General features: G+C 49.8%; 1 protein-coding gene across 1 annotated transcript in view; it reads right to left on the bottom strand.

Moving 5' to 3' along the window:
* Positions 1 to 23,105, bottom strand: part of LOC139381183 (ryanodine receptor 2-like) — a 497,608-nt gene that overhangs the window by 285,063 nt on the left and 189,440 nt on the right. The window contains exons 4-9 of the mRNA XM_071124606.1: positions 21,398 to 21,472; positions 20,893 to 20,971; positions 17,165 to 17,277; positions 14,669 to 14,768; positions 11,427 to 11,523; positions 1,374 to 1,448 (exon numbers count right to left, since the gene is read on the bottom strand). Of these exons, the coding sequence (XP_070980707.1) occupies positions 1,374 to 1,448; positions 11,427 to 11,523; positions 14,669 to 14,768; positions 17,165 to 17,277; positions 20,893 to 20,971; positions 21,398 to 21,472 (539 nt within the window). The remainder of the gene's footprint in view (positions 1 to 1,373; positions 1,449 to 11,426; positions 11,524 to 14,668; positions 14,769 to 17,164; positions 17,278 to 20,892; positions 20,972 to 21,397; positions 21,473 to 23,105) is intronic.

Below are 23,105 nucleotides of genomic sequence, written 5' to 3'. Positions count from 1 at the left end.
CAGGTCAGGATACAGGGTCTAAAAGGAGTCAATACCATGCCCTCTCACGGAGACATCTCCCTGCCCTCTCACGGAGACATCTCCCTGCCCTCTCACGGAGACATCTCCCTGCCCTCTCACGGAGACATCTCCCTGCCCTCTCACGGAGACATCTCCCCGATCTACACTGCTGGGGTCAGAGAGTTAATGGTCTCTGTAGAGGGATAATATTACAGTGTCTATAGAGTAATAATATTACATTTATATTTATCCCTGTGTTTCCTGTCTCTCTGTGCCAGTGTATTTATCCCTGTGTTTCCTGTCTCTCTGTACCAGTGTATTTATCCCTGTGTTTCCTGTCTCTCTGTGCCAGTGTATTTATCCCTGTGTTTCCTGTCTCTCTGTGCCAGTGTATTTATCCCTGTATTTCCTGTCTCTCTGTACCAGTGTAGTTATCCCTGTGTTTCCTGTCTCTCTGTGCCAGTTTGTCTTGTCTCTTTCAAGTCAACCAGCATGTTTTTCCCATGCTCCTGCCTTTGCTATTCTCTCTGCCTGCCTGACCAGTCTGCCTGCCCTGACCTCGAGCCTGCCTGACCAGTCTGCCTGACCAGTCTGCCTGCCCTGACCTCAAGCCTGCCTGACCAGTCTGCCTGACCAGTCTGCCTGACCAGTCTGCCTGCCCTGACCAGTCTGCCTGACCAGTCTGCCTGCCCTGACCAGTCTGCCTGCCCTGACCTCGAGCCTGCCTGACCAGTCTGCCTGACCAGTCTGCCTGACCAGTCTGCCTGCCCTGACCAGTCTGCCTGCCCTGACCTCGAGCCTGCCTGACCAGTCTGCCTGACTGTCTGCCTGACCAGTCTGTACCTCCTGGACTCTGATCTGGTTTGGACCTTTTTGCCTGTCCACAACCATTCTCTTGCCTGCTCCCTTTACTTAACCGTGTCTGCAGCAGGGTCTGGTCCTGAACCCTTATAGTCTATAGAGTCTAGTGTCTGCAGCAGGGTCTGGCCCTGGACACTTATAGTCTATAGAGTCTAGTGTTGACAACCCCCCCTTGACTGCAGCAGGGTCTGGCCCTGGACACTTATAGTCTATAGAGTCTAGTGTTGACAACCCCCCCCCCCCCCCCCCCCCCTCTCCCGTGTCTGCAGCAGGGTCTGGCCCTGGACCCTTATAGTCTATAGAGTCTAGTGTCTGCAGCAGGGACTGGTCCTGAACCCTTATAGTCTATAGAGTCTAGTGTCTGCAGCAGGGACTGGTCCTGAACCCTTATAGTCTATAGAGTCTAGTGTCTGCAGCAGGGTCTGGTCCTGAACCCTTATAGTATATAGAGTCTAGTGTTGACAGGTCGGCATTGTCATACGGAGGCGAGATAGATGTGTCGTTCAACTTACGCCACTCGTAGGGTCTCCAGTCTCCAGAGGGAGCGGGCGTGGATGGACACAGCTCCCCCCTCGTAGTGCACCGTCCTGGGGAAGAAAAGAGAAGTGAGTGGGGGGGGGGGGGTGGAGGTGGTTATCAGCCATGCTTCCACCACAGACCAGACCATTACACTGGTCTGTATCCCTGAGAAATAAGAGCCTGCTGCTGATGTCCTCATCAAGCACATATTCACACATTACACACTTCACCTTGGTATGGATGAATACGACAGGAACATCTATGGGCAACTTATTTCATATCCTTCCAGGTTCTTCTGCTGTGTTTCTCTGTGGATAGTGAGGGCAGTATCTAGGCCTGCAGTAGTGGATAGTGAGGGCAGTATCTAGGCCTACAGTAGTGGATAGTGAGGGCAGTATCTAGGCCTGCAGTAGTGGATAGTGAGGGCAGTATCTAGGCCTGCAGTAGTGGATAGTGAGGGCAGTATCTAGGCCTGCAGTAGTGGATACTGAGGGCAGTATCTAGGCCTGCAGTAGTGGATAGTGAGGGCAGTATCTAGGCCTGCAGTAGTGTATAGTGAGGGCAGTATCTAGGCTTACAGTAGTGGATAGTGAGGGCAGTATCTAGGCCTGCAGTAGTGGATAGTGAGGGCAGTATCTAGGACTACAGTAGTGGATAGTGAGGGCAGTATCTAGGCCTACAGTAGTGGATAGTGAGGGCAGTATCTAGGCTTACAGTAGTGGATAGTGAGGGCAGTATCTAGGACTACAGTAGTGGAGAGTGAGGGCAGTATCTAGGCTTACAGTAGTGGATAGTGAGGGCAGTATCTAGGCCTACAGTAGTGGATAGTGAGGGCAGTATCTAGGCTTACAGTAGTGGATAGTGAGGGCAGTATCTAGGACTACAGTAGTGGAGAGTGAGGGCAGTATCTAGGCTTACAGTAGTGGATAGTGAGGGCAGTATCTAGGCCTACAGTAGTGGATAGTGAGGGCAGTATCTAGGCCTACAGCAGTGGATAGTGAGGGCAGTATCTAGGCCTGCAGTAGTGTATAGTGAGGGTAGTATCTAGGCCTGCAGTAGTGGATAGTGAGGGCAGTATCTAGGACTACAGTAGTGGATAGTGAGGGCAGTATCTAGGCCTACAGTAGTGGATAGTGAGGGCAGTATCTAGGCTTACAGTAGTGGATAGTGAGGGCAGTATCTAGGACTACAGTAGTGGATAGTGAGGGCAGTATCTAGGCCTACATCAGCGGATAGTGAGGGCAGTATCTAGGCTTACAGTAGTGGATAGTGAGGGCAGTATCTAGGACTACAGTAGTGGATAGTGAGGGCAGTATCTAGGACTACAGTAGTGGATAGTGAGGGCAGTATCTAGGCCTGCAGTAGTGTATAGTGAGGGCAGTATCTAGGACTACAGTAGTGGATAGTGAGGGCAGTATCTAGGCCTACAGTAGTGGATAGTGAGGGCAGTATCTAGGCCTGCAGCAGTGGATAGTGAGGGCAGTATCTAGGCCTGCAGTAGTGTATAGTGAGGGCAGTATCTAGGTCTACAGTAGTGTATAGTGAGGGCAGTATCTAGGCCTGCAGTAGTGTATAGTGAGGGCAGTATCTAGGCCTACAGTAGTGTATAGTGAGGGCAGTATCTAGGCCTGCAGTAGTGTATAGTGAGGGCAGTATCTAGGCCTGGAGCAGTGTATAGTGAGGGCAGTATCTAGGCCTACAGTAGTGTATAGTGAGGGCAGTATCTAGGCCTGCAGTAGTGTATAGTGAGGGCAGTATCTAGGCCTGGAGCAGTGTATAGTGATGGCAGTATCTAGGCCTACAGTAGTGTATAGTGAGGGCAGTATCTAGGCCTGCAGTAGTGTATAGTGAGGGCAGTATCTAGGCCTGCAGTAGTGGATAGTGAGGGCAGTATCTAGGCCTGCAGTAGTGTATAGTGAGGGAAGTATCTAGGCCTGCAGTAGTGGATAGTGAGGGCAGTATCTAGGCCTCCAGTAGTGTATAGTGAGGGCAGTATCTAGGCCTGCAGTAGTGGATAGTGAGGGCAGTATCTAGGCCTCCAGTAGTGTATAGTGAGGGCAGTATATAGGCCTGCAGTAGTGTATAGTGAGGGCAGTATCTAGGCCTACAGCAGTGGATAGTGAGGGCAGTATCTAGGCCTGCAGTAGTGGATAGTGAGGGCAGTATCAAGGCCTACAGTAGTACATAGTGAGGGCAGTATCTAGGCCTGCAGCAGTGTATAGTGAGGGCAGTATCTAGGCCTGCAGTAGTGTATAGTGAGGGCAGTATCAAGGCCTACAGTAGTACATAGTGAGGGCAGTATCTAGGCCTGCAGCAGTGTATAGTGAGGGCAGTATCTAGGCCTGCAGTAGTGGATAGTGAGGGCAGTATCTAGGCCTCCAGAAGGTTTAGTAGGTTCATACCAGGAGGATTTAACAGGTCGAGTAGGTTCATACCAGGAGGGTTTAACATGTTCATACCAGGAGGGGTTAACAGGTTCAGTAGGTTCATACCAGGAGGGTTTAACATGTTCATACCAGGAGGGTTTAACAGGTTCAGTAGGTTCATACCAGGAGGGTTTAACAGGTTCATACCAGGAGGGTTTAACAGGTTCAGGAGGTTCAAACCAGGAGGGTTTAACAGGTTCAGTAGGTTCATACCAGGAGGGTTTAACAGGTTCAGTAGGTCCATACCAGGAGGGTTTAACAGGTTCAGTAGGTCCATACCAGGAGGGTTTAACATGTTCATACCAGGATGGTTTAACAGGCTCAGTAGGTTCATACCAGGAGGGTTTAACAGGTTCAGTAGGTCCATACCAGGAGGGTTTAACAGGCTCAGTAGGTTCATACCAGGAGGGTTTAACAGGTTCAGTAGGTCCATACCAGGAGGGTTTAACAGGTTCAGTAGGTTCATACCAGGAGGGATTAACAGGCTCAGTAGGTTCATACCAGGAGGGGTTAACAGGTTCAGTAAGGCTGAACAGGAGGGTTTAACAGGGTCAGTAGGTCCATACCAGGAGGGTTTAACAGGTTCAGTAGGTTCATAACAGGAGGGTTTAACAGGTTCAGTAGGGCATAACAGGAGGGTTTAACAGGTTCAGTAGGTTCATACCAGGAGGGTTTAACAGGTTCAGTATGTCCATACCAGGAGGGTTTAACAGGTTCAGTAGGTTCATACTAGGAGGGTTTAACAGGTTCAGTAGGTCCATACCAGGAGGGTTTAACAGGTTCAGTAGGGCAAAACAGGAGGATTTAACAGGTTCAGTAGGTTCATACCAGGAGGGTTTAACAGGTTCAGTAGGTTCATACCAGGAGGGTTTAACAGGTTCAGTAGGTTCATACCAGGAGGGTTTAACAGGTTCAGTAGGTCCATACCAGGAGGGTTTAACAGGTTCAGTAGGTCCATACCAGGAGGGTTTAACAGGTTCAGTAGGTTCATACCAGGAGGGTTTAACAGGTTCATACCAGGAGGGGTTAACAGGTTCAGTAGGTCCATACCAGGAGGGTTTAACAGGTTCATAGCAGGCGGGTTTAACAGGTTCAGTAGGTTCATACCAGGAGGGTTTAACAGGTTCAGTAGGTCCATACCAGGAGGGTTTAACAGGTTCAGTAGGTCCATACCAGGAGGGTTTAACAGGTTCAGTAGGTCCATACCAGGAGGGGTTAACAGGTTCAGTAGGTCCATACCAGGAGGGTTTAACAGGTTCATACCAAGAGGGTTTAACAGGTTCAGTAGGTCCATACCAGGAGGGGTTAATAGGTTCATACCAGGAGGGTTTAACAGGTTCAGTAGGTCCATACCAGGAGGGTTTAACAGGTTCATACCAAGAGGGTTTAACAGGTTCAGTAGGTCCATACCAGGAGGGGTTAATAGGTCCATACCAGGAGGGTTTAACAGGTTCAGTAGGTCCATACCAGGAGGGTTTAACAGGTTCAGTAGGTCCATACCAGGAGGGTTTAACAGGTTCAGTAGGTCCATACCAGGAGAGGTCAGGAGGTTCAGTAGGTCCATACCAGGAGGGTTTAACAGGTTCAGTAGGTCCATACCAGGAGGGGTTAACAGGTTCATACCAGGAGGGTTGAACAGGTTCAGTAGGTCCATACCAGGAGGGTTTAACAGGTTCAGTAGGTTCATACCAGGAGTGTTTAACAGGTTCAGTAGGTTCATACCAGGAGGGTTTAACAGGTTAAGTAGGTTCATACCAGGAGGGGTTATCAGGTTCAGTAGGTCCATAACATGAGGGTTTAACAGGTTCAGTAGGTTCATACCAGGAGGGGTTAACAGGTTCAGTAGGTCCATACCAGGAGGGTTTAACAGGTTCAGTAGGTCCATACCAGGAGGGTTTAACAGGTTCAGTAGGTTCATACCAGGAGGGGTTAACAGGTTCAGTAGGTTCATACCAGGAGGGTTTGACAGGTCCATACCAGGAGGGTTTAACAGGTTCAGTAGGTTCATACCAGGAAGGGTTAACAGGTTCAGTAGGTTCATACCAGGAGGGTTTGACAAGTCCATACCAGGAGGGTTTAACAGGTTCAGTAGGTCCATAGCAGGAGGGTTTAACAGGTTCAGTAGGTCCATACCAGGAGGGTTTAACAGGTTCAGTAGGTCCATACCAGGAGGGTTTAACAGGTTCAGTAGGTCCATACCAGGAGGGTTTAACAGGTTCAGTAGGTCCATACCAGGAGAGGTCAGGAGGTTCAGTAGGTCCATACCAGGAGGGTTTAACAGGTTCATAGCAGGAGGGTTTAACAGGTTCAGTAGGTCCATACCAGGAGGGTTTAACAGGTTCAGTAGGTCCATACCAGGAGGGTTTAACAGGTTCAGTAGGTCCATACCAGGAGGGGTTAACAGGTTCAGTAGGTAGTGTACTGGATAACTACGTACATTACATAACAACCTTCTATTTAACATCCAAAGGCACCATGACTTGAGACAATCCTTTCCGGATATGTGCAATGCCTTTAACTTCCCACAGATGGTTTGGGGTAGAGGTTCTTCAATAACGAGGACAGAGGCTGCTGAAGTGTGTTTAACGTTGACAGGAGGTCCAGGGAGGCCAGGTGAAACTGATCCTCTGGAGGAAATGTATATTTCAGGCTGCTAAGAGCTAGGCAGTGTACCTTTGTCCATCCATCCATCCATCCATCTCTCTCCCTCTCTCTCTCTCTCTCTCCCTACCTCTCTCTCTCTCCCTCCCTACCTCTCCCTACCTCTCTCTCCCTCTCTCTCCCTCCCTCCATCCATCATCCCTCCCTCCATCCATCTCTCTCCCTCCCTCTCTCTCCCTCCATCCATCTCTCTCCCTCCCTCCATCCATCTCTCTCACTCCCTCCATCCATCTCTCTCACTCCCTCCATCATCCCTCCCTCCTTACCTCTCTCTCTCCCTCTCTCCCATCATCCCTCCCTCCCTACCTCTCTCTCCCTCTCTCCATCATTCTTCCCTCCCTCCATCCATATCTCCCCCCCTACTACCTCTCTCTCCCTACCTCTCTCCCTCCCTCCCTTCATCCATCCCTCCATCCCACTTCTTCTCAATCCCTCTTTCCATCTCTCTCCCTCTCTACCTCTCTCTCCCTCCATCCATCTCTCTCCCTCCATCCCTACCTCTCCCTCTCTCCCTCCCTCCATCATCCCTCCCTCCCTCCACCCATCTCTCTCCCTCCCTACCTCTCTCCCTCCCTCCATCATCCCTCCCTCCCTCCATCCCTCTCTCCATCCATCACTCCCTCCCTCCATCCCACTTCTTCACAATCCCTCTTTCCATCTCTCTCTCTCTCTCTCTCTCTCCTTCCCTACCTACCTCTCTCTCTCCCTCCATCCATCCCTCTTTCCATCTCCATCTCTCTCTCCCTCCAACCATCCCTCCCTCCCTCCCTCCCTCCCTCCCTCCCTCCCTCCCTCCCTACCTACATACCTCTCTCTCTCCCTCCATCCATCCCTCTTTCCATCTCCCTCTCTATCTCCTTCCCTCCATCCATCCCTCTTTCCATCTCCCTCCCTCTCTCCCTCCATCCATCTCCCTCCCTCCCTCCCTCCCTCTTTTCCCTCCCTCCATCCCTCCCTCTTTCCATCTCCCTCTCTCTCTCCCTCCCTAAAGAGTAGAACTACCTACTCTGTTCTCTTCTTTGAAGCAGAACAGTGGATGCCCTACTTTGAAGGTAAGCCCACACACTTCTGCATCCAAGGAAAACGCACACACACACACACACACACACACACACACACACACACACACACACACACACACACACACACACACACACACACACACACACACACACACACACACACACACACACACACTGCGTACAAACATTACACTTTGGGTAAAAGCCGACTTTTATTCCTGTGTGAGAGCAGCTCTCCTAGAGCCCTTCATCCCAGCATGCTCTGCTGCATTGACGTCCTATCAAACAACAGAGGATCGATGATGTTTACCCTGCTGCTTTACTGACAGTCCTGATCACAGTCCTGATCACACTGACAGTCCTGACCCTACTGACAGTCCTGACCACAGTCCTGACCACACTGACAGTCCTGACCCTACTGACAGTCTTGACCACAGTCCTGATCACACTGACAGTCCTGACCACACTGACAGTCCAGACCCTACTGACAGTCTTGACCACAGTCCTGATCACACTGACAGTCCAGACCCTACTGACAGTCCTGACCACAGTCCTGATCACACTGACAGTCATGACCCTACTGACAGTCCTGACCACAGTCCTGACCACACTGACAGTCCTGACCCTACTGACAGTCTTGACCACAGTCCTGATCACACTGACAGTCCTGACCACACTGACAGTCCTGACCACACTGACAGTCCTGACCACAGTCCTGATCACACTGACAGTCCTGACCACACTGACAGTCCTGATCACACTGGCAGTCCTGACCACACTGACAGTCCTGACCCTACTGACAGTCCTGACCACAGTCCTGACCACACTGATAGTCCTGACCCTACTGACAGTCCTGACCACACTGACAGTCCTGACCACAGTCCATATCACAGTGACAGTCCTGACCCTACTGACAGTCCTGATCACACTGACAGTCCTGACCACACTGACAGTCCTGACCACACTGACAGTCCTGACCACACTGACAGTCCTGACCACAATGACAGTCCTAATCACACTGACAGTCTTGACCACAGTCCTGACCACACTGACAGTCCTGATCACACTGACAGTCCTGACCCTGCTGACAGTCCTGACCACAGTCCTGATCACACTGACAGTCCTGATCACACTGACAGTCCTGACCCTGCTGACAGTCCTGACCACAGTCCTGATCACACTGACAGTCCTGACCCTACTGACAGTCCTGACCACACTGACAGTCCTGACCACACTGACAGTCCTGACCACACTGACAGTCCTGACCACACTGACAGTCCTGACCTTACTGACAGTCCTGACCACATTGACAGTTCTGACCACACTGACAGTCCTGACCACAGTCCTGATCACACTGACAGTCCTGACCACACTGACAGTCCTGACCACAGTCCTGATCACACTGACAGTCCTGATCACACTGACAGTCCTGACCCTACTGACAGTCTTGACCACTGTCCTGATCACACTGACAGTCCTGATCACACTGACAGTCCTGACCCTATTGACAGTCCTGACCGCACTGACAGTCCTGATCACACTGACAGTCCTGACCCTACTGACAGTCCTGACCACACTGACAGTCCTGACCACACTGACAGTCCTGATCACACTGACAGTCCTGACCACAGTCCTGACCACACTGACAGTCCTGACCCTACTGACAGTCCTGATCACAGTCCTGACCACACTGACAGTCCTGACAGTCCTGATCACACTGACAATGTATACTGTGATGGTCCTGTTAAACCAGGCTATACTGTGATGGTCTGTTAAACCAGGCTATACTGTGATGGTCTGTTAAACCAGGCTATACTGTGATGGTCTGTTAAACCAGGCTATACTGTGATGGTCTGTTAAACCAGGCTAGACTGTGATGGTCTGTTAAACCAGGCTATACTGTGATGGTCTGTTAAACCAGGCTATACTGTGATGGTCTGTTAAACCAGGCTATACTGTGATGGTCTGCTAAACCAGGCTATACTGTGATGGTCTGTTAAACCAGGCTATACTGTGATGGTCTTGTTAAACCAGGCTATACTGTGATGGTCTGTTAAACCAGGCTATACTGTGATGGTCTTGTTCAACTATAGTTGCTGTAACTGTACAGTCGTGGCCAAAAGTTTTGAGAATGACACAAATATTAATTTCCACAAAGTTTGCTGCTTCAGTGTCTTTAGATATTTTTGTCAGATGTTACTATGGATACTGAAGTATAATTACAAGCATTTCATAAGTGTCAAAGGCTTTTATTGACAATTACATGAAGTTGATGCAAAGAGTCAATATTTGCAGAGTTGACCCTACTTTGTCAAGACCTCTGCAATCCGCCCTGGCATGCTGTCAATTAACTTCTGGGCCACATCCTGACTGATGGCAGCCCATTCTTGCATAATCAATGCTTGGAGTTGGTCAGAATTTGTGGGTTTTTGTTTGTCCACCTGCCTCTTGAGGATTGACCACAAGTTCTCAATGGGATTAAGGTCTGGGGGGTTTCCTGGCGATGGACTGGCGATGTTTTGTTCCTCGAGCCACTTAGTTATCACTATTGCCTTATGGCAAGGTGCTCCATCATGCTGGAAAAGGCATTGTTCATCACCAAACTGTTCCTGGATGGTTGGGAGAAGTTGCTCTCGGAGGATGTGTTGGTACCATTCTTTATTCATGGCTGTGAGCCCACTCCCTTGGCTGAGAAGCAACCCCACACATGAATGGTCTCAGGATGCTTTACTGTTGGCATGACACAGGACTGATGGTAGCGCTCACCTTGTCTTCTCCGGACAAGCTTCTTTCCGGATGCCCCAAACAATCGGAAAGGGGATTCATCAGAGAAAATGACTTCACCCCAGTCCTCAGCAGTCCAATCCCTGTACCTTTTGCAGAATATCAGTCTGTCCCTGATGTTTTTCCTGGAGAGAAGTGGCTTCTTTGCTGCCCTTCTTGACACCAGGCCATACTACAAATGTCTTCGCCTCACTGTGCGTGCAGATGCACTCACACCTTACTGCTGCCATTCCTGAGCAAGCTCTGTACTGGGGGTGCCCCGATTCCGCAGCTGAATCAACTTTAAGAGATGGTCCTGGCGCTTGCTGGACTTTGAACCGCTCTCCTTGAAGTTCTTGATGATCCGATAAATGGTTGATTTAGGTGCAATCTTACTGGCAACAATATCCTTGCCTGTGAAGCCCTTTTTGTGCAAAGCAATGATGACAGCACGTGTTTCCTTGCAGGTAACCATGGTTGACAGAGGAAGAACAATGATTCCAAGCACCACCCTCCTTTTGAAGCTTCCAGTCTGTTATTCAAACTCAATCAGCATGACAGAGTGATCTCCAGCCTTGTCCTCGTCAACACTCACACCTGTGTTAACGAGAGAATCACTGACATGATGTCAGCTGGTCCTTTTGTGGCAGGGCTGAAATGCAGTGGAAATGTTTTTGGGGGATTCAGTTCATTTGCATGGCAAACAGTGACTTTGCAATTAATTGCAATTCATCTGATCACTCTTCAAAACATTCTGGAGTATATGCAAATTGCCATCATACAAACTGAGGCAGCAGACTTTGTGAAAATTAATATTTGTGTCATTCTCAAAACTTTTGGCCACGACTGTAGATCAGTTGGACAGCAGGTAACAGTCTATAGATACACAGATGATTATAAATGATATGGTAAAGGATATTTCAAGGACTAGCGTCTGTCATCATAGATGAAGGATATCTCCTAGTCAACCACGTACCTGGGCTGCTCCTCCCCCTAACGTCTGTCATCATAGATGAAGGATATCCCCCAGTCAACCACGTACCTGGGCTGCTCCTCCCCCCAACGTCTGTCATCATAGATGAAGGATATCTCCTAGTCAACCACGTACCTGGGCTACTCCTCCCCCTAACGTCTGTCATCATAGATGAATGATATCTCCTAGTCAACCACGTACCTGCGCTGCTCCTCCCCATGTTCTCCCGACGGCACTGTCAGACATTCATCCATGTGACCATGGAGCAGCCTCAGCACGTCCCCGCCGATCATGAACCCTGCAGGTGGAGAGAGGAGAGGCATTAGAGAGGAACCCTGCAGGTGGAGAGAGGAGAGGAACCCTGCAGGTGGAGAGAGGAGAGGAACCCTGCAGGTGGAGAGAGGAGAGGAACCCTGCAGGTGGAGAGAGGAGAGGAACCCTGCAGGTGGAGAGAGGAGAGGCATTAGAGAGGAACCCTGCAGGTGGAGAGAGGAGAGGCATTAGAGAGGAACCCTGCAGGTGGAGAGAGGAGAGGAACCCTGCAGGTGGAGAGAGGAGAGGAACCCTGCAGGTGGAGAGAGGAGAGGAACCCTGCAGGTGGAGAGAGGAGAGGCATTAGAGAGGAACCCTGCAGGTGGAGAGAGGAGAGGAACCCTGCAGGGGGAGAGAGGAGAGGAACCCTGCAGGGGGAGAGAGGAGAGGAACCCTGCAGGGGGAGAGAGGAGAGGCATTAGAGAGGAACCCTGCAGGGGGAGAGAGGAGAGGAACCCTGCAGGGGGAGAGAGGAGAGGAACCCTGCAGGGGGAGAGAGGAGAGGCATTAGAGAGGAACCCTGCAGGGGGAGAGAGGAGAGGAACCCTGCAGGGGGAGAGAGGAGAGGAACCCTGCAGGGGGAGAGAGGAGAGGCATTAGAGAGGAACCCTGCAGGTGGAGAGAGGAGAGGAACCCTGCAGGTGGAGAGAGGAGAGGAACCCTGCAGGGGGAGAGAGGAGAGGAACCCTGCAGGGGGAGAGAGGAGAGGAACCCTGCAGGGGGAGAGAGGAGAGGCATTAGAGAGGAACCCTGCAGGTGGAGAGAGGAGAGGAACCCTGCAGGTGGAGAGAGGAGAGGAACCCTGCAGGGGGAGAGAGGAGAGGAACCCTGCAGGGGTAGAGAGGAGAGGCATTAGAGAGGAACCCTGCAGGTGGAGAGAGGAGAGGCATTAGAGAGGAACGCTGCAGGTGGAAAGAGGACTGGTTAGCCTGTCTCTGGACCAGACAGCGGGAAGCCTCTGTCCCAGACATGACATTAGATAAGACCAATGTGCAGGGTGTTGTGGCAGAATCAGAATTCTTGAGGTAACATTGATAAATAAGATGTTTTATAAATGTTTATAAGTATGCTTATGTGTGAAAAATTACTTGGGGCCCAGAGAGCGGAGAGGTCAGGTCCACAATGTTTGTGTGCCAGTCACTCCTCTCCGTGAGCTTGTCCAGGAGGGGTTGTATTTGATATGGGAGTATCTAGAATTGACAATTGATATATGCCATTGGATGAGGTAATGTTTTGGTCCCAAGTGGTACCAAGAACGAGATAAGTACTTCGTTTCGGAGACCAACTGAACAATAATTCATAGCTAATGCTATCTAGCTATGGTATACTCCTTTTTCAAGTAAAAGTTTTTTGGTGAAATGTTCCTAAGATCTGTTATTCGTCATGTGAGTTGAGATGGGCGTGTCTTGGCTATAAATGATACTAAGAACTGTTTTGTAAGCACTCTCAGAGAATTCATTTATAGACACTGAATTGATCTGAGAGTCACAGGGTTGTGATGGAGTTCATATAATTAAAGATGGACTTCATGATAACTCTGACTTGTGTGTGGTTTGCTCTCTCATGATTTTGGTAAATACAGGGAATTTCCACGACAAGGGACATCAGCGAGCAGTGATGAATTTGTGTGGTTTCTATGATTGTGTTGTTTATTTCTTTTTTTGCCTTTTGTATTTGATGTGTTTATCTTTCATTTGTAGAAGAGATCTTGGTCTCCACATGACACCATGTCAAAATAAAGGTTCAGTCAAGTAACTAAATAAAATACCTTTCTAGGGAGTTTTTCCACCGTGCTTCTACAGCTGCATTGCTTGCTGTTTGGGCCACCCCTCATAGCCTGGTTCCTCTCTAGGTTTCTTCCTAGGTTTTGGCCTTTCTAGGGAGTTTTTCCCAGCCACCGTGCTTCTACACCTGCATTGCTTGCATTGTTTCTGTACAGCACTTTGAGATATCAGCTGATGTACGAAGGGCTATATAAATACATTTGATTTGTTTGGGGTTTTAGGCTGGGTTTCTGTACAGCACTTTGAGATATCAGCTGATGTAAGAAGGGCTTTATAAATACATTTGATTTGTTTGGGGTTTTAGGCTGGGTTTCTGTACAGCACTTTGAGATATCAGCTGATGTAAGAAGGGCTTTGTAAATACATTTGATTTGATGACATCGTAGTTCACTGTTATAAGCCCTTGTATGAATCATCCGTTGGAGGGAGGATGTCAATCCAGTTGGTTGTCTTGTCAGTTCATCTTTTCTCAGGGGCTTTGGATACAATGTCCCCCTGTTTGTTTTTATGATCCCCTATTAGCTTTTACAGTAGCATCATTCCTGTTTATATGACCCCCATTAGCTTTTACAGTAGCATAATTTTACAGTAGCATCATTCCTGTTTATATGATCCCCATTAGCTTTTACAGTAGCATCATGTTTGTTTATATGATCCCCATTAGCTTTTACAGTAGCATCATTCCTGTTTATATGACCCCCATTAGCTTTTACAGTAGCATCATTCCTGTTTATATGACCCCCATTAGCTTTTACAGTAACATCATTCTTGTTTATATGACCCCCATTAGCTTTTACAGTAGCATCATTCCTGTTTATATGACCTCCATTAGCTTTTACAGTAGAACCACTCCTGTTTATATGACCCCTATTAGCTTTTACAGTAGAACCACTCCTGTTTATATGACCCCATTAGCTTTTACAGTAGAACCACTCCTGTTTATATGACCCCTATTAGCTTTTACAGTAGAACCACTCCTGTTTATATGACCCCTATTAGCTTTTACAGTAGAACCACTCCTGTTTATATGACCCCTATTAGCTTTTACAGTAGAACCACTCCTATTTATATGACCCCATTAGCTTTTACAGTAGAACCACTCCTGTTTATATGACCCCAGTAGCTTTTACAGTAGAACCACTCCTGTTTATATGACCCCATTAGCTTTTACAGTAGAACCACTCCTGTTTATATGACCCCACTAGCTATTATAGTAGCATCATGTTTGTTTAGGCTCTTTATGGGTGTCAGTCCAGGGCACCCCTCCATTAATCCTGGAGAAGTCTCCATCTGGGGCAGAGACAGACACCTACCTTGGAACAGTGTGTGTTAGTGTCTGTGACCCACCTTGGGCCACCTCGCTGCCAGAGCAGACAGTAGCCACGCTCCAGAGGGTCTGCTGGAAGGCTGCGTCCACGTGCAGGCTGTCGTTACCGTACGACAGGTGCTGCAGGGAGAAGGAGGGAAAAAACACTGCTGAGTGGTATGGCAGGAGGGTTAGGGTGGAGTGGTAAAACAGGAGGGTTAGGGTGGAGTGGTATAACAGGAGGGTTAGGGTGGAGTGGTATGACAGGAGGGTTAGGGTGGAGTGGTATAACAGGAGGGTTAGGGTGGAGTGGTATAACAGGAGGGTTAGGGTGGAGTGGTATAACAGGAGGGTTAGGGTGGAGAGGTATAACAGGAGGGTTAGGGTGGAGTGGTATGATAGGAGGGTTAGGGTGGAGTGGTATAACAGGAGGGTTAGGGTGGAGTGGTATAACAGGAGGGTTAGGGTGGAGTGGTATGATAGGAGGGTTAGGGTGGAGTGGTATAACAGGAGGGTTAGGGTGGAGTGGTATAACAGGGGGGTTAGGGTGGAGTGGTATGATAGGAGGGTTAGGGTGGAGTGGTATAACAGGAGGGTTAGGGTGGAGTGGTATGACAGGAGGGTTAGGGTGGAGTGGTATGACAGGAGGGTTAGGGTGGAGTGGTATGATAGGAGGGTTAGGGTGGAGTGGTATAACAGGAGGGTTAGGGTGGAGTGGTATGATAGGAGGGTTAGGGTGGAGTGGTATGATAGGAGGGTTAGGGTGGAGTGGTATGATAGGAGGGTTAGGGTGGAGTGGTATGACAGGAGGATTAGGGTGGAGTGGTATGATAGGAGGCTCAGGGTGAAGTGGTATGATAGGAGGGTTAGGGGGAGTGGTATGATAGGAGGGCTAGGGAGGAGTGGTATGATAGGAGGGTTAGGGTGGAGTGGTATGATAGGAGGGTTAGGGTGGAGTGGAGTGGTATGACAGGGGGGTTAGGGTGGAGTGGTATGACAGGAGGGTTAGGGTGGAGTGGTATAACAGGAGGGTTAGGGTGGAGTGGTATGACAGGAGGGTTAGGGTGGAGTGGTATAACAGGAGGGTTAGTGTGGAGTGGTATGACAGGAGGGTTAGGGTGGAGTGGTATGACAGGAGGGTTAGAGTGGAGTGGTATGGCAGGATGGTTAGGGTTAGGGTGGAGTGGTATGACAGGAGGGTTAGAGTGGAGTGGTATGACAGGAGGGTTAGGGTGGAGTGGTATGGCAGCAGGGTTAGGGTGGAGTGGTATGATAGGAGGGTTAGGGTTAGGGTGGAGTGGTATGACAGGAGGGTTAGGGTGGAGTGGTATGACAGGAGGGTTAGGGTGGAGAGGTATGACAGGAGGGTTAGGGTGGAGAGGTATGGCAGGAGGGTTAGGGTGGAGTGGTATGGCAGGAGGGTTAGGGTGGAGTGGTATGATAGGAGGGTTAGGGTGGAGTGGTATGATAGGAGGGTTAGGGTGGAGTGGTATGACAGGAGGGTTAGGGTGGAGTGGTATGATAGGAGGCTTAGGGTGAAGTGGTATGATAGGAGGGTTAGGGGGGAGTGGTATTATAGGAGGGTTAGGGTGGAGTGGTATGACAGGAGGGTTAGGGTGGAGTGGTATGATAGGAGGGTTAGGGTGGAGTGGTATGACAGGAGGGTTAGGGTGGAGAGGTATGGCAGGAGGGTTAGGGTGGAGTGGTATGATAGGAGGGTTAGGGTGGAGTGGTATGATAGGAGGGTTAGGGTGGAGTGGTATGATAGGAGGGTTAGGGTGGAGTGGTATGACAGGAGGGTTAGGGTGGAGTGGTATGATAGGAGGCTCAGGGTGAAGTGGTATGATAGGAGGGTTAGGGGGAGTGGTATGATAGGAGGGTTAGGGTGGAGTGGTATGATAGGAGGGTTAGGGTGGAGTGGAGTGGTATGACAGGAGGGTTAGGGTGGAGTGGTATGACAGGAGGGTTAGGGTGGAGTGGTATGATAGGAGGGTTAGGGTGGAGTGGTATGACAGGAGGGTTAGGGTGGAGTGGTATGATAGGAGGGTTAGGGTGGAGTGGTATGTTAGGAGGGTTTGGGTGGATTGGTATGTTAGGAGGGTTAGGGTGGAGTGTTATGATAGGAGGGTTAGGGTGGAGTGGTATGATAGGAGGGTTAGGGTGGTGTAGATCCTGGGTACTATATTAAATGTACTGTTTACTGGTGGAGTGGACCTGTGTACCAGACAGTTGATTTTTGCTCCTGTTTTGGGTTTGTTGAGTTCTGGTTCCAAACGGGACTGACAAGGAGAATCTAATAGCCTGTCCAGATGACAAGAACATTTCTGTGTAATACACTGGTCCACTCTATAGACAGATCACACCTGCTCCGTGTTGCCTTCTCACACTCGCCAGATTGAACTGAGACAAACCAAGGTGAACTGAGCTAGCATGATCTGTCATAGTTGCTAAAAGGACTAAGCAAAAATGAAATCTCCAAGGCAACACGGTTTGGTTGTTGTCAGTGTGACAGTGTGAAAAGGGTATCAGAGACTCACCAGGTACCGTTCTGATGACACGCTAACTAGGATGAGGTCATCTCCGACTCGGACCTTCTCTCCCTCTGACCTCTGCTTGGAGGCAGGGTGGATGGTCCACCAACAAGCTTCTCCTGTCAGAGACGAGACAGGAGGATATGGCTGAGACTATGGTGGCATCACAGTAACCTTCTCTGACCTCTGACCTCTGCTTGGAGGCAGGGTGGACATGCTTCTCCTGACAGAGACGAGACAGGAGGATATGGCTGAGACTATGGTGGCATCACAGTAACCTTCTCTGACCTCTGACCTCTGCTTGGAGGCAGGGTGGACATGCTTCTCCTGTCAGAGACGAGACAGGAGGATATGGCTGAGACTATGGTGGCATCACAGTAACTTTATCTGACCTCTGACCTCTGCTTGGAGGCAGGGTGGACATGCTTCTCCTGTCAGAGACGAGACAGGGGGATATGGCTGAGACTATCTCTCTCTGAGCCTCTGTCTCTCTCTCTCTGAGCCTCTGTCTCTCTGTCTCTGAGCCTCTGGCTCTCTGTCTCTGAGCATCTGTCTCACTGTCTCTGAGCCTCTGTCTCACTGTCTCTGAGCCTCTGTCTCACTGTCTCCGAGTCTCTCTTTCTCTGAGCCTCTCTCTCTCTCTCATTTTCTCTATCTCTCTCTCTCTCTGAGCCTCTCTCTCCCTATCTATATACAGTGCATTCGGAAAGTATTCAGACCCCTTGACTTTCTCCACATTTTGTTACGTTACAGCCTTATTCTCAAAATGATTTTTAAAAAATCCTCAATCTACACACAATACATCATAATTACAAAGCAAAAACAGTTTTTTAGAAATGGTATGTATAATTTTTTTTTCACATAAATACCTTATTTACATAAGTATTCAGACCCTTTGCTATGAGACTTAAAATTGAGCTCAAATGCATCCTGTGTCTACAACTTGATTGGAGTCCACCTGTGATAAATTCAATTGATTGGATATGATTTGGAAAGGCACACACCTGTCTATAAAACGTCCCACAGTTGACAGTGAATGTCAGAGCAAAAACCAAGCCATGAGGTCGAAGGAATTGTCCGTAGAGCTCCGAGATATGATTGTGTCGAGGCACAGATCTGGGGAAGGGTACCAAAAAATGTCTGCAGCATTTGAAAGTCCCCAAAAACACATTCTTAAATGGAAGAAGTTAGGAACCGCCAAGACTCTTCCTAGATCTGTCCGCCCGGCTAAACTGAGCAATCGGGGGAGAAGGGCCTTAACCAGAGAGGTGACCAAGAACCCAATGGTCACTCTGACAGAGCTCCAGAGATCCTCTGTGGAGATGGGAGAAACTTCCAGAAGGACAACCATTTCTGCAGCACTCCACCAATCAGACCTTTATGGTAGAGTGGCCAGACGGAAGCCACTCCTCAGTAAAAGGAACATGACAGCCTGCTTGGAGTTTGCCAAAAAGCATCTAAAAGACTCTCAGACCATGAGAAACAAGTGTCTCTGGTCTGATGAAACCAAGATTGAACTCTTTGGACTGAATGCCAAGCGTCACGTCTGCAGGAAACTTGGCACGGTGGTAGAAGCATCATGCTGTGGGACTGTTTTTCCGTGGCAGGGAGACTAGTCAGGATTGAGGGAAAGATGAACGGAGCAAAGTACAGAGAGGTCCTTGATGAAAACCTGCTCCAGAGCACTCAGGACCTCAGACTGGGGGGTAGGTTCCCCTTCCAACAGGACAACACAGGAGTGGTTTTGGGACAAGTCTTTGAATGTCCTTGAGTGGCCCGGCCAAGAGCCTGGACTTGAACCAGATCAAACACTTCTTGATAGACCTGGAAATAGCTGTGCAGCGACGCTCTGCATCCAAGCTGACAGAGGTTGAGAGGATCTGCAGAGAAGAATGGGAGAAACTCCCCAAATACAGGTGTGCCAAGCTTGTAGCGTCCTACCCAAGAAGACTCTAGGCTGTAATCACTGCCAAAGGTGATTCAACAAAGTACTCAGTAAAGGGTCTGAATACTTATTTAAATGTGATATTTCAGGGGGTTTTATTATAAACTTACACACATTTTTAAAACCTGTTTTTGCTCCGTAATTACGGGGTATTGTGTGTAGATTGAGTTTATGAGATCGTTCATGTAGCAGCCAGGTTGTTGCAGGACAGACAGGAACCTAGTAACCACGGGCAGCACCACTGAGGGCCTGGAGTCTAGTAACCTTCAGCAGCAACACTGAGGGTCTGGAGTCTAGTAACCTCCAGCAGGGTCTGGAGTCTAGTAACCTCCAGCAGCACCACTGAGGGTCTAGAGTCTAGTAACCTCCAGCAGGGTCTGGAGTCTAGTAACCTCCAGCAGGGTCTGGAGTCTAGTAACCTCCAGCAATGTCTGGGGTCTAGTAACCTCCAGCAGCACCACTGAGGGTCTAGAGTCTAGTAACCTCCAGCAGGGTCTGGAGTCTAGTAACCTCCAGCAGGGTCTGGGGTCTAGTAACCTCCAGCAGGGTCTGGGTTCTAGTAACCTCCAGCAGGGTCTGGAGTCTAGTAACCTCCAGCGGAGCCTGGAGTCTAGGAACCTCCAGCGGGCCCTGGAGTCTAGTAACCTCCAGCAGGGTCTGGGTTCTAGTAACCTCCAGCAGGGTCTGGGTTCTAGTAACCTCCAGCAGGGTCTGGGGTCTAGTAACCTCCAGCAGGGTCTGGGTTCTAGTAACCTCCAGCAGGGTCTGGGTTCTAGTAACCTCCAGCAGGGTCTGGGTTCTAGTAACCTCCAGCAGGGTCTGGAGTCTAGTAACCTCCAGCGGGGCCTGGAGTCTAGTAACCTCTAGCAGGGTCTGGAGTCTAGTAACCTCTAGCAGGGTCTGGAGTCTAGTAACCTCCAGCAGCACCACTGAGGGTCTGGAGTCCAGTAACCTCCAGCAGCAACACTGAGGGCCTGGGGTCTAGTAACCTCAAGCAGGGTCTGGGGTCTAGTAACCTCCAGCAGGGCCTGGGGTCTAGTAACCTCCAGCAGGGTCTGGGGTCTAGTAACCTCCAGAATGGGTCTGGGGTCTAGTAACCTCCAGCAGGGCCTGGGGTCTAGTAACCTCCAGCAGGGCCTGGGGTCTAGTAACCTCCAGCAGGGTCTGGGGTCTAGTAACCTCCAGCAGGGCCTGGGGTCTAGTAACCTCCAGCAGGGTCTGGGGTCTAGAAACCTCCAGAATGGGTCTGGGGTCTAGTAACCTCCAGCAGGGTCTGGGGTCTAGTAACCTCCAGCAGGGTCTGGGGTCTAGTAACCTCCAGCAGGGCCTGGGGTCTAGTAACCTCCAGCAGGGCCTGGGGTCTAGTAACCTCCAGCAGGGCCTGGGGTCTAGTAACCTCCAGCAGGGCCTGGGGTCTAGTAACCTCCAGCAGGGTCTGGGGTCTAGTAACCTCCAGCAGGGTCTGGGGTCTAGTAACCTCCAGCAGGGTCTGGGGTCTAGTAACCTCCAGCAGGGCCTGGGGTCTAGTAACCTCCAGCAGGGTCTGGGGTCTAGTAACCACAGTCAGCATGGTACACACACCGACACACAACATAGTAAACGTCCACACCCACACAGCATCACAACAGTCTTACTATGGGAACTCATAAAACCCAGCATCAGAAACATCTCTCTCTCTCTGAAGCTTGCATGGCAACATAACACTACAACGTGGCTTGGTAATGTTGTCTCATCTGACTGTACTAGCTATACTATGGCTGTTGGGAAAGAAGAAGAGAAAGATACCTACCTGTTGTGTCTTCCTGCAGTCCAACATCAAACGCCAGTTTGTCGGTTGAGGATCGGGAGGTACCGAGGCAACAGAGGTACTAGACAGAGAAACAAAAGAAGCCAATTATTCCTCAACACAACCAGACACAACATGGTAGAAACCAGTCTCCTATTGCCTTGTCTGACTGGCTCAGCAACTCGTGTGTCACTAGAAAATACAGACAAGAATACAACAAAGATGAAGACAACAACAACAAAGATGATGACAACCACAACACAGATGACAACCACAACAAAGATGATGACAACTACAACAAAGATGATGACAACAACAACACAGATGACAACCACAACAAAGATGATGACAACCACAACAAAGATGATGACAACCACAACACAGATGATGACAACCACAACTGACTGACATCACAGAGCACAAACCGGGAATGGAAGATTGTGACACTGATTCAAGTACATGTTATTTCCTGTATTTGGGTCTCCGGACACACTGCAAAGGGACTCACCATGCCGCTGTAGGAGTGTCGTAGCAGAACAGCGTGTCCGTACAGTAAGGTGCGGTGACCCCCTCCCTGGGCCGTCTACAGGACAGAGACAGAGAGACAAGAGACACATTCAGGAACTAGTTTACACGTACAATACTGTTACAATACAGGACTAAGATCTAATCATACTACACCGGCTCTGACACTTGTCAGGGCTTGCAAACTATCATGAGTTACAAAGGGAAACCCAGCCGAGAGTTGCCCAGTGAGACGAGCCCACCAGACGAGCTAAATGCCTTCTATGCTCGCTTCGAGGCAAGCAATACTGAAACATGCGTGAGAGCACCAGCTGTTCTGGACGACTGCGTGATCACACTCTCCGTAGCCAATGTGAGCGAGACCTTTAAACTGGTTAACATTCACAAGGCTGCAGGACCAGACAGATTACCAGGACTCGTACTCAGAGCACCAGCTGGCACGTGTCTTCACTGACATTTTCAACCTCTCCCTGACCCAGTCTGTAATACCGACATGTTTCAGGCAGACCACCATAGTCCCCGTGCCCAAGAATGCAGGTAACCTGTCTAAATGACTATTGCACTCACATCTGTAGCCAAATATTTTGAAAGGCTGGTCGTGGCTCACATCAACACCATCATCCCAGACAACCTGGACCCCACTCCAATTCACATACTGCCAAAACAGATCCACAGATGACGCAATTTCTATTGCTCTCCACACTACAGCTCAGCGTTCATATACTACATCTCAGCGTTTAACACAATATAGTGCCCTCCAAGCTCATCACTAAGCTGAGGATCATGGGAATGAAACACCTCCCTCTTCAACTGGATCCTGGACTTCCTGACGGGCCGCCACCAGGTGGTGAGGGTAGGCAACAACACGTCCGCTATGCTGACTCTCAACACAGGGGTCCCTCAGGGGTGCGTGCTCAGTCCCCTCCTGTACTTCCTGTTCACCCACGACTGCGTGGCCGCGCACGACTCCAACAACATCATCAAGTTTGCCGATGACACGATGGTGGTGACCTGATCACCACCGACGATGAGACAGTCTATAGGGAGGAGGTAAGAGACCTGGCAGTGTGGTGCCATGGTCAGGGAAGTGACCAAGAACCCGATGGTCACTCTGAAGGAGCCCCAGAGTTCCTCTACGGATATGGGAGATTCTTCCTGAAGGACAACCATCTCTGCAGCAGTGTGTTGCCAGGACAACCACTCCCTTAATGTCAGCCAGACAAAGGAGCTGATCGCGGTCTCCAAAGAACACGCCCTCATTCACATCGACTGCAGTGGAGCTTCAAGTTCCTCTGTCCACATGGCTAAGGACCAACCATGGTCCAAACACACCAACACAGTCGTGACGAGGGCACGACAACGCCTCTTCCCCCTCAGGACGCTGAAACAGCTACTACAGGACAACGGAGTGGATCCTATGCAGCGACCCAAAAAAACGACTCCGAAAGAGAGGGAAACGAGGCGGTCTTCTGGTCAGACTCCGGAGACGGGCACAGCGCGCACCACTCCCTAGCATTCTTCTTGCCAATGTCCAGTCTCTTGACAACAAGGTTGATGAAATCCGAGCAAGGGTAGCATTCCAGAGGGACATCAGAGACTGTAACGTTCTTTGCTTCACGGAAACGTGGCTTACTGGAGAGACGCAATCCGAAGCGGTGCAGCCAACAGGTTTCTCCACGCATCGCGCAGAC

This window comes from Oncorhynchus clarkii, chromosome 23, assembly GCF_045791955.1.
Source record: "Oncorhynchus clarkii lewisi isolate Uvic-CL-2024 chromosome 23, UVic_Ocla_1.0, whole genome shotgun sequence".
In the NCBI taxonomy this organism is placed as follows: Eukaryota; Metazoa; Chordata; class Actinopteri; order Salmoniformes; family Salmonidae; genus Oncorhynchus; species Oncorhynchus clarkii.
Note: the sequence above shows the minus strand (reverse complement) of the source record. Positions and strands in the feature narration are given on the sequence as shown.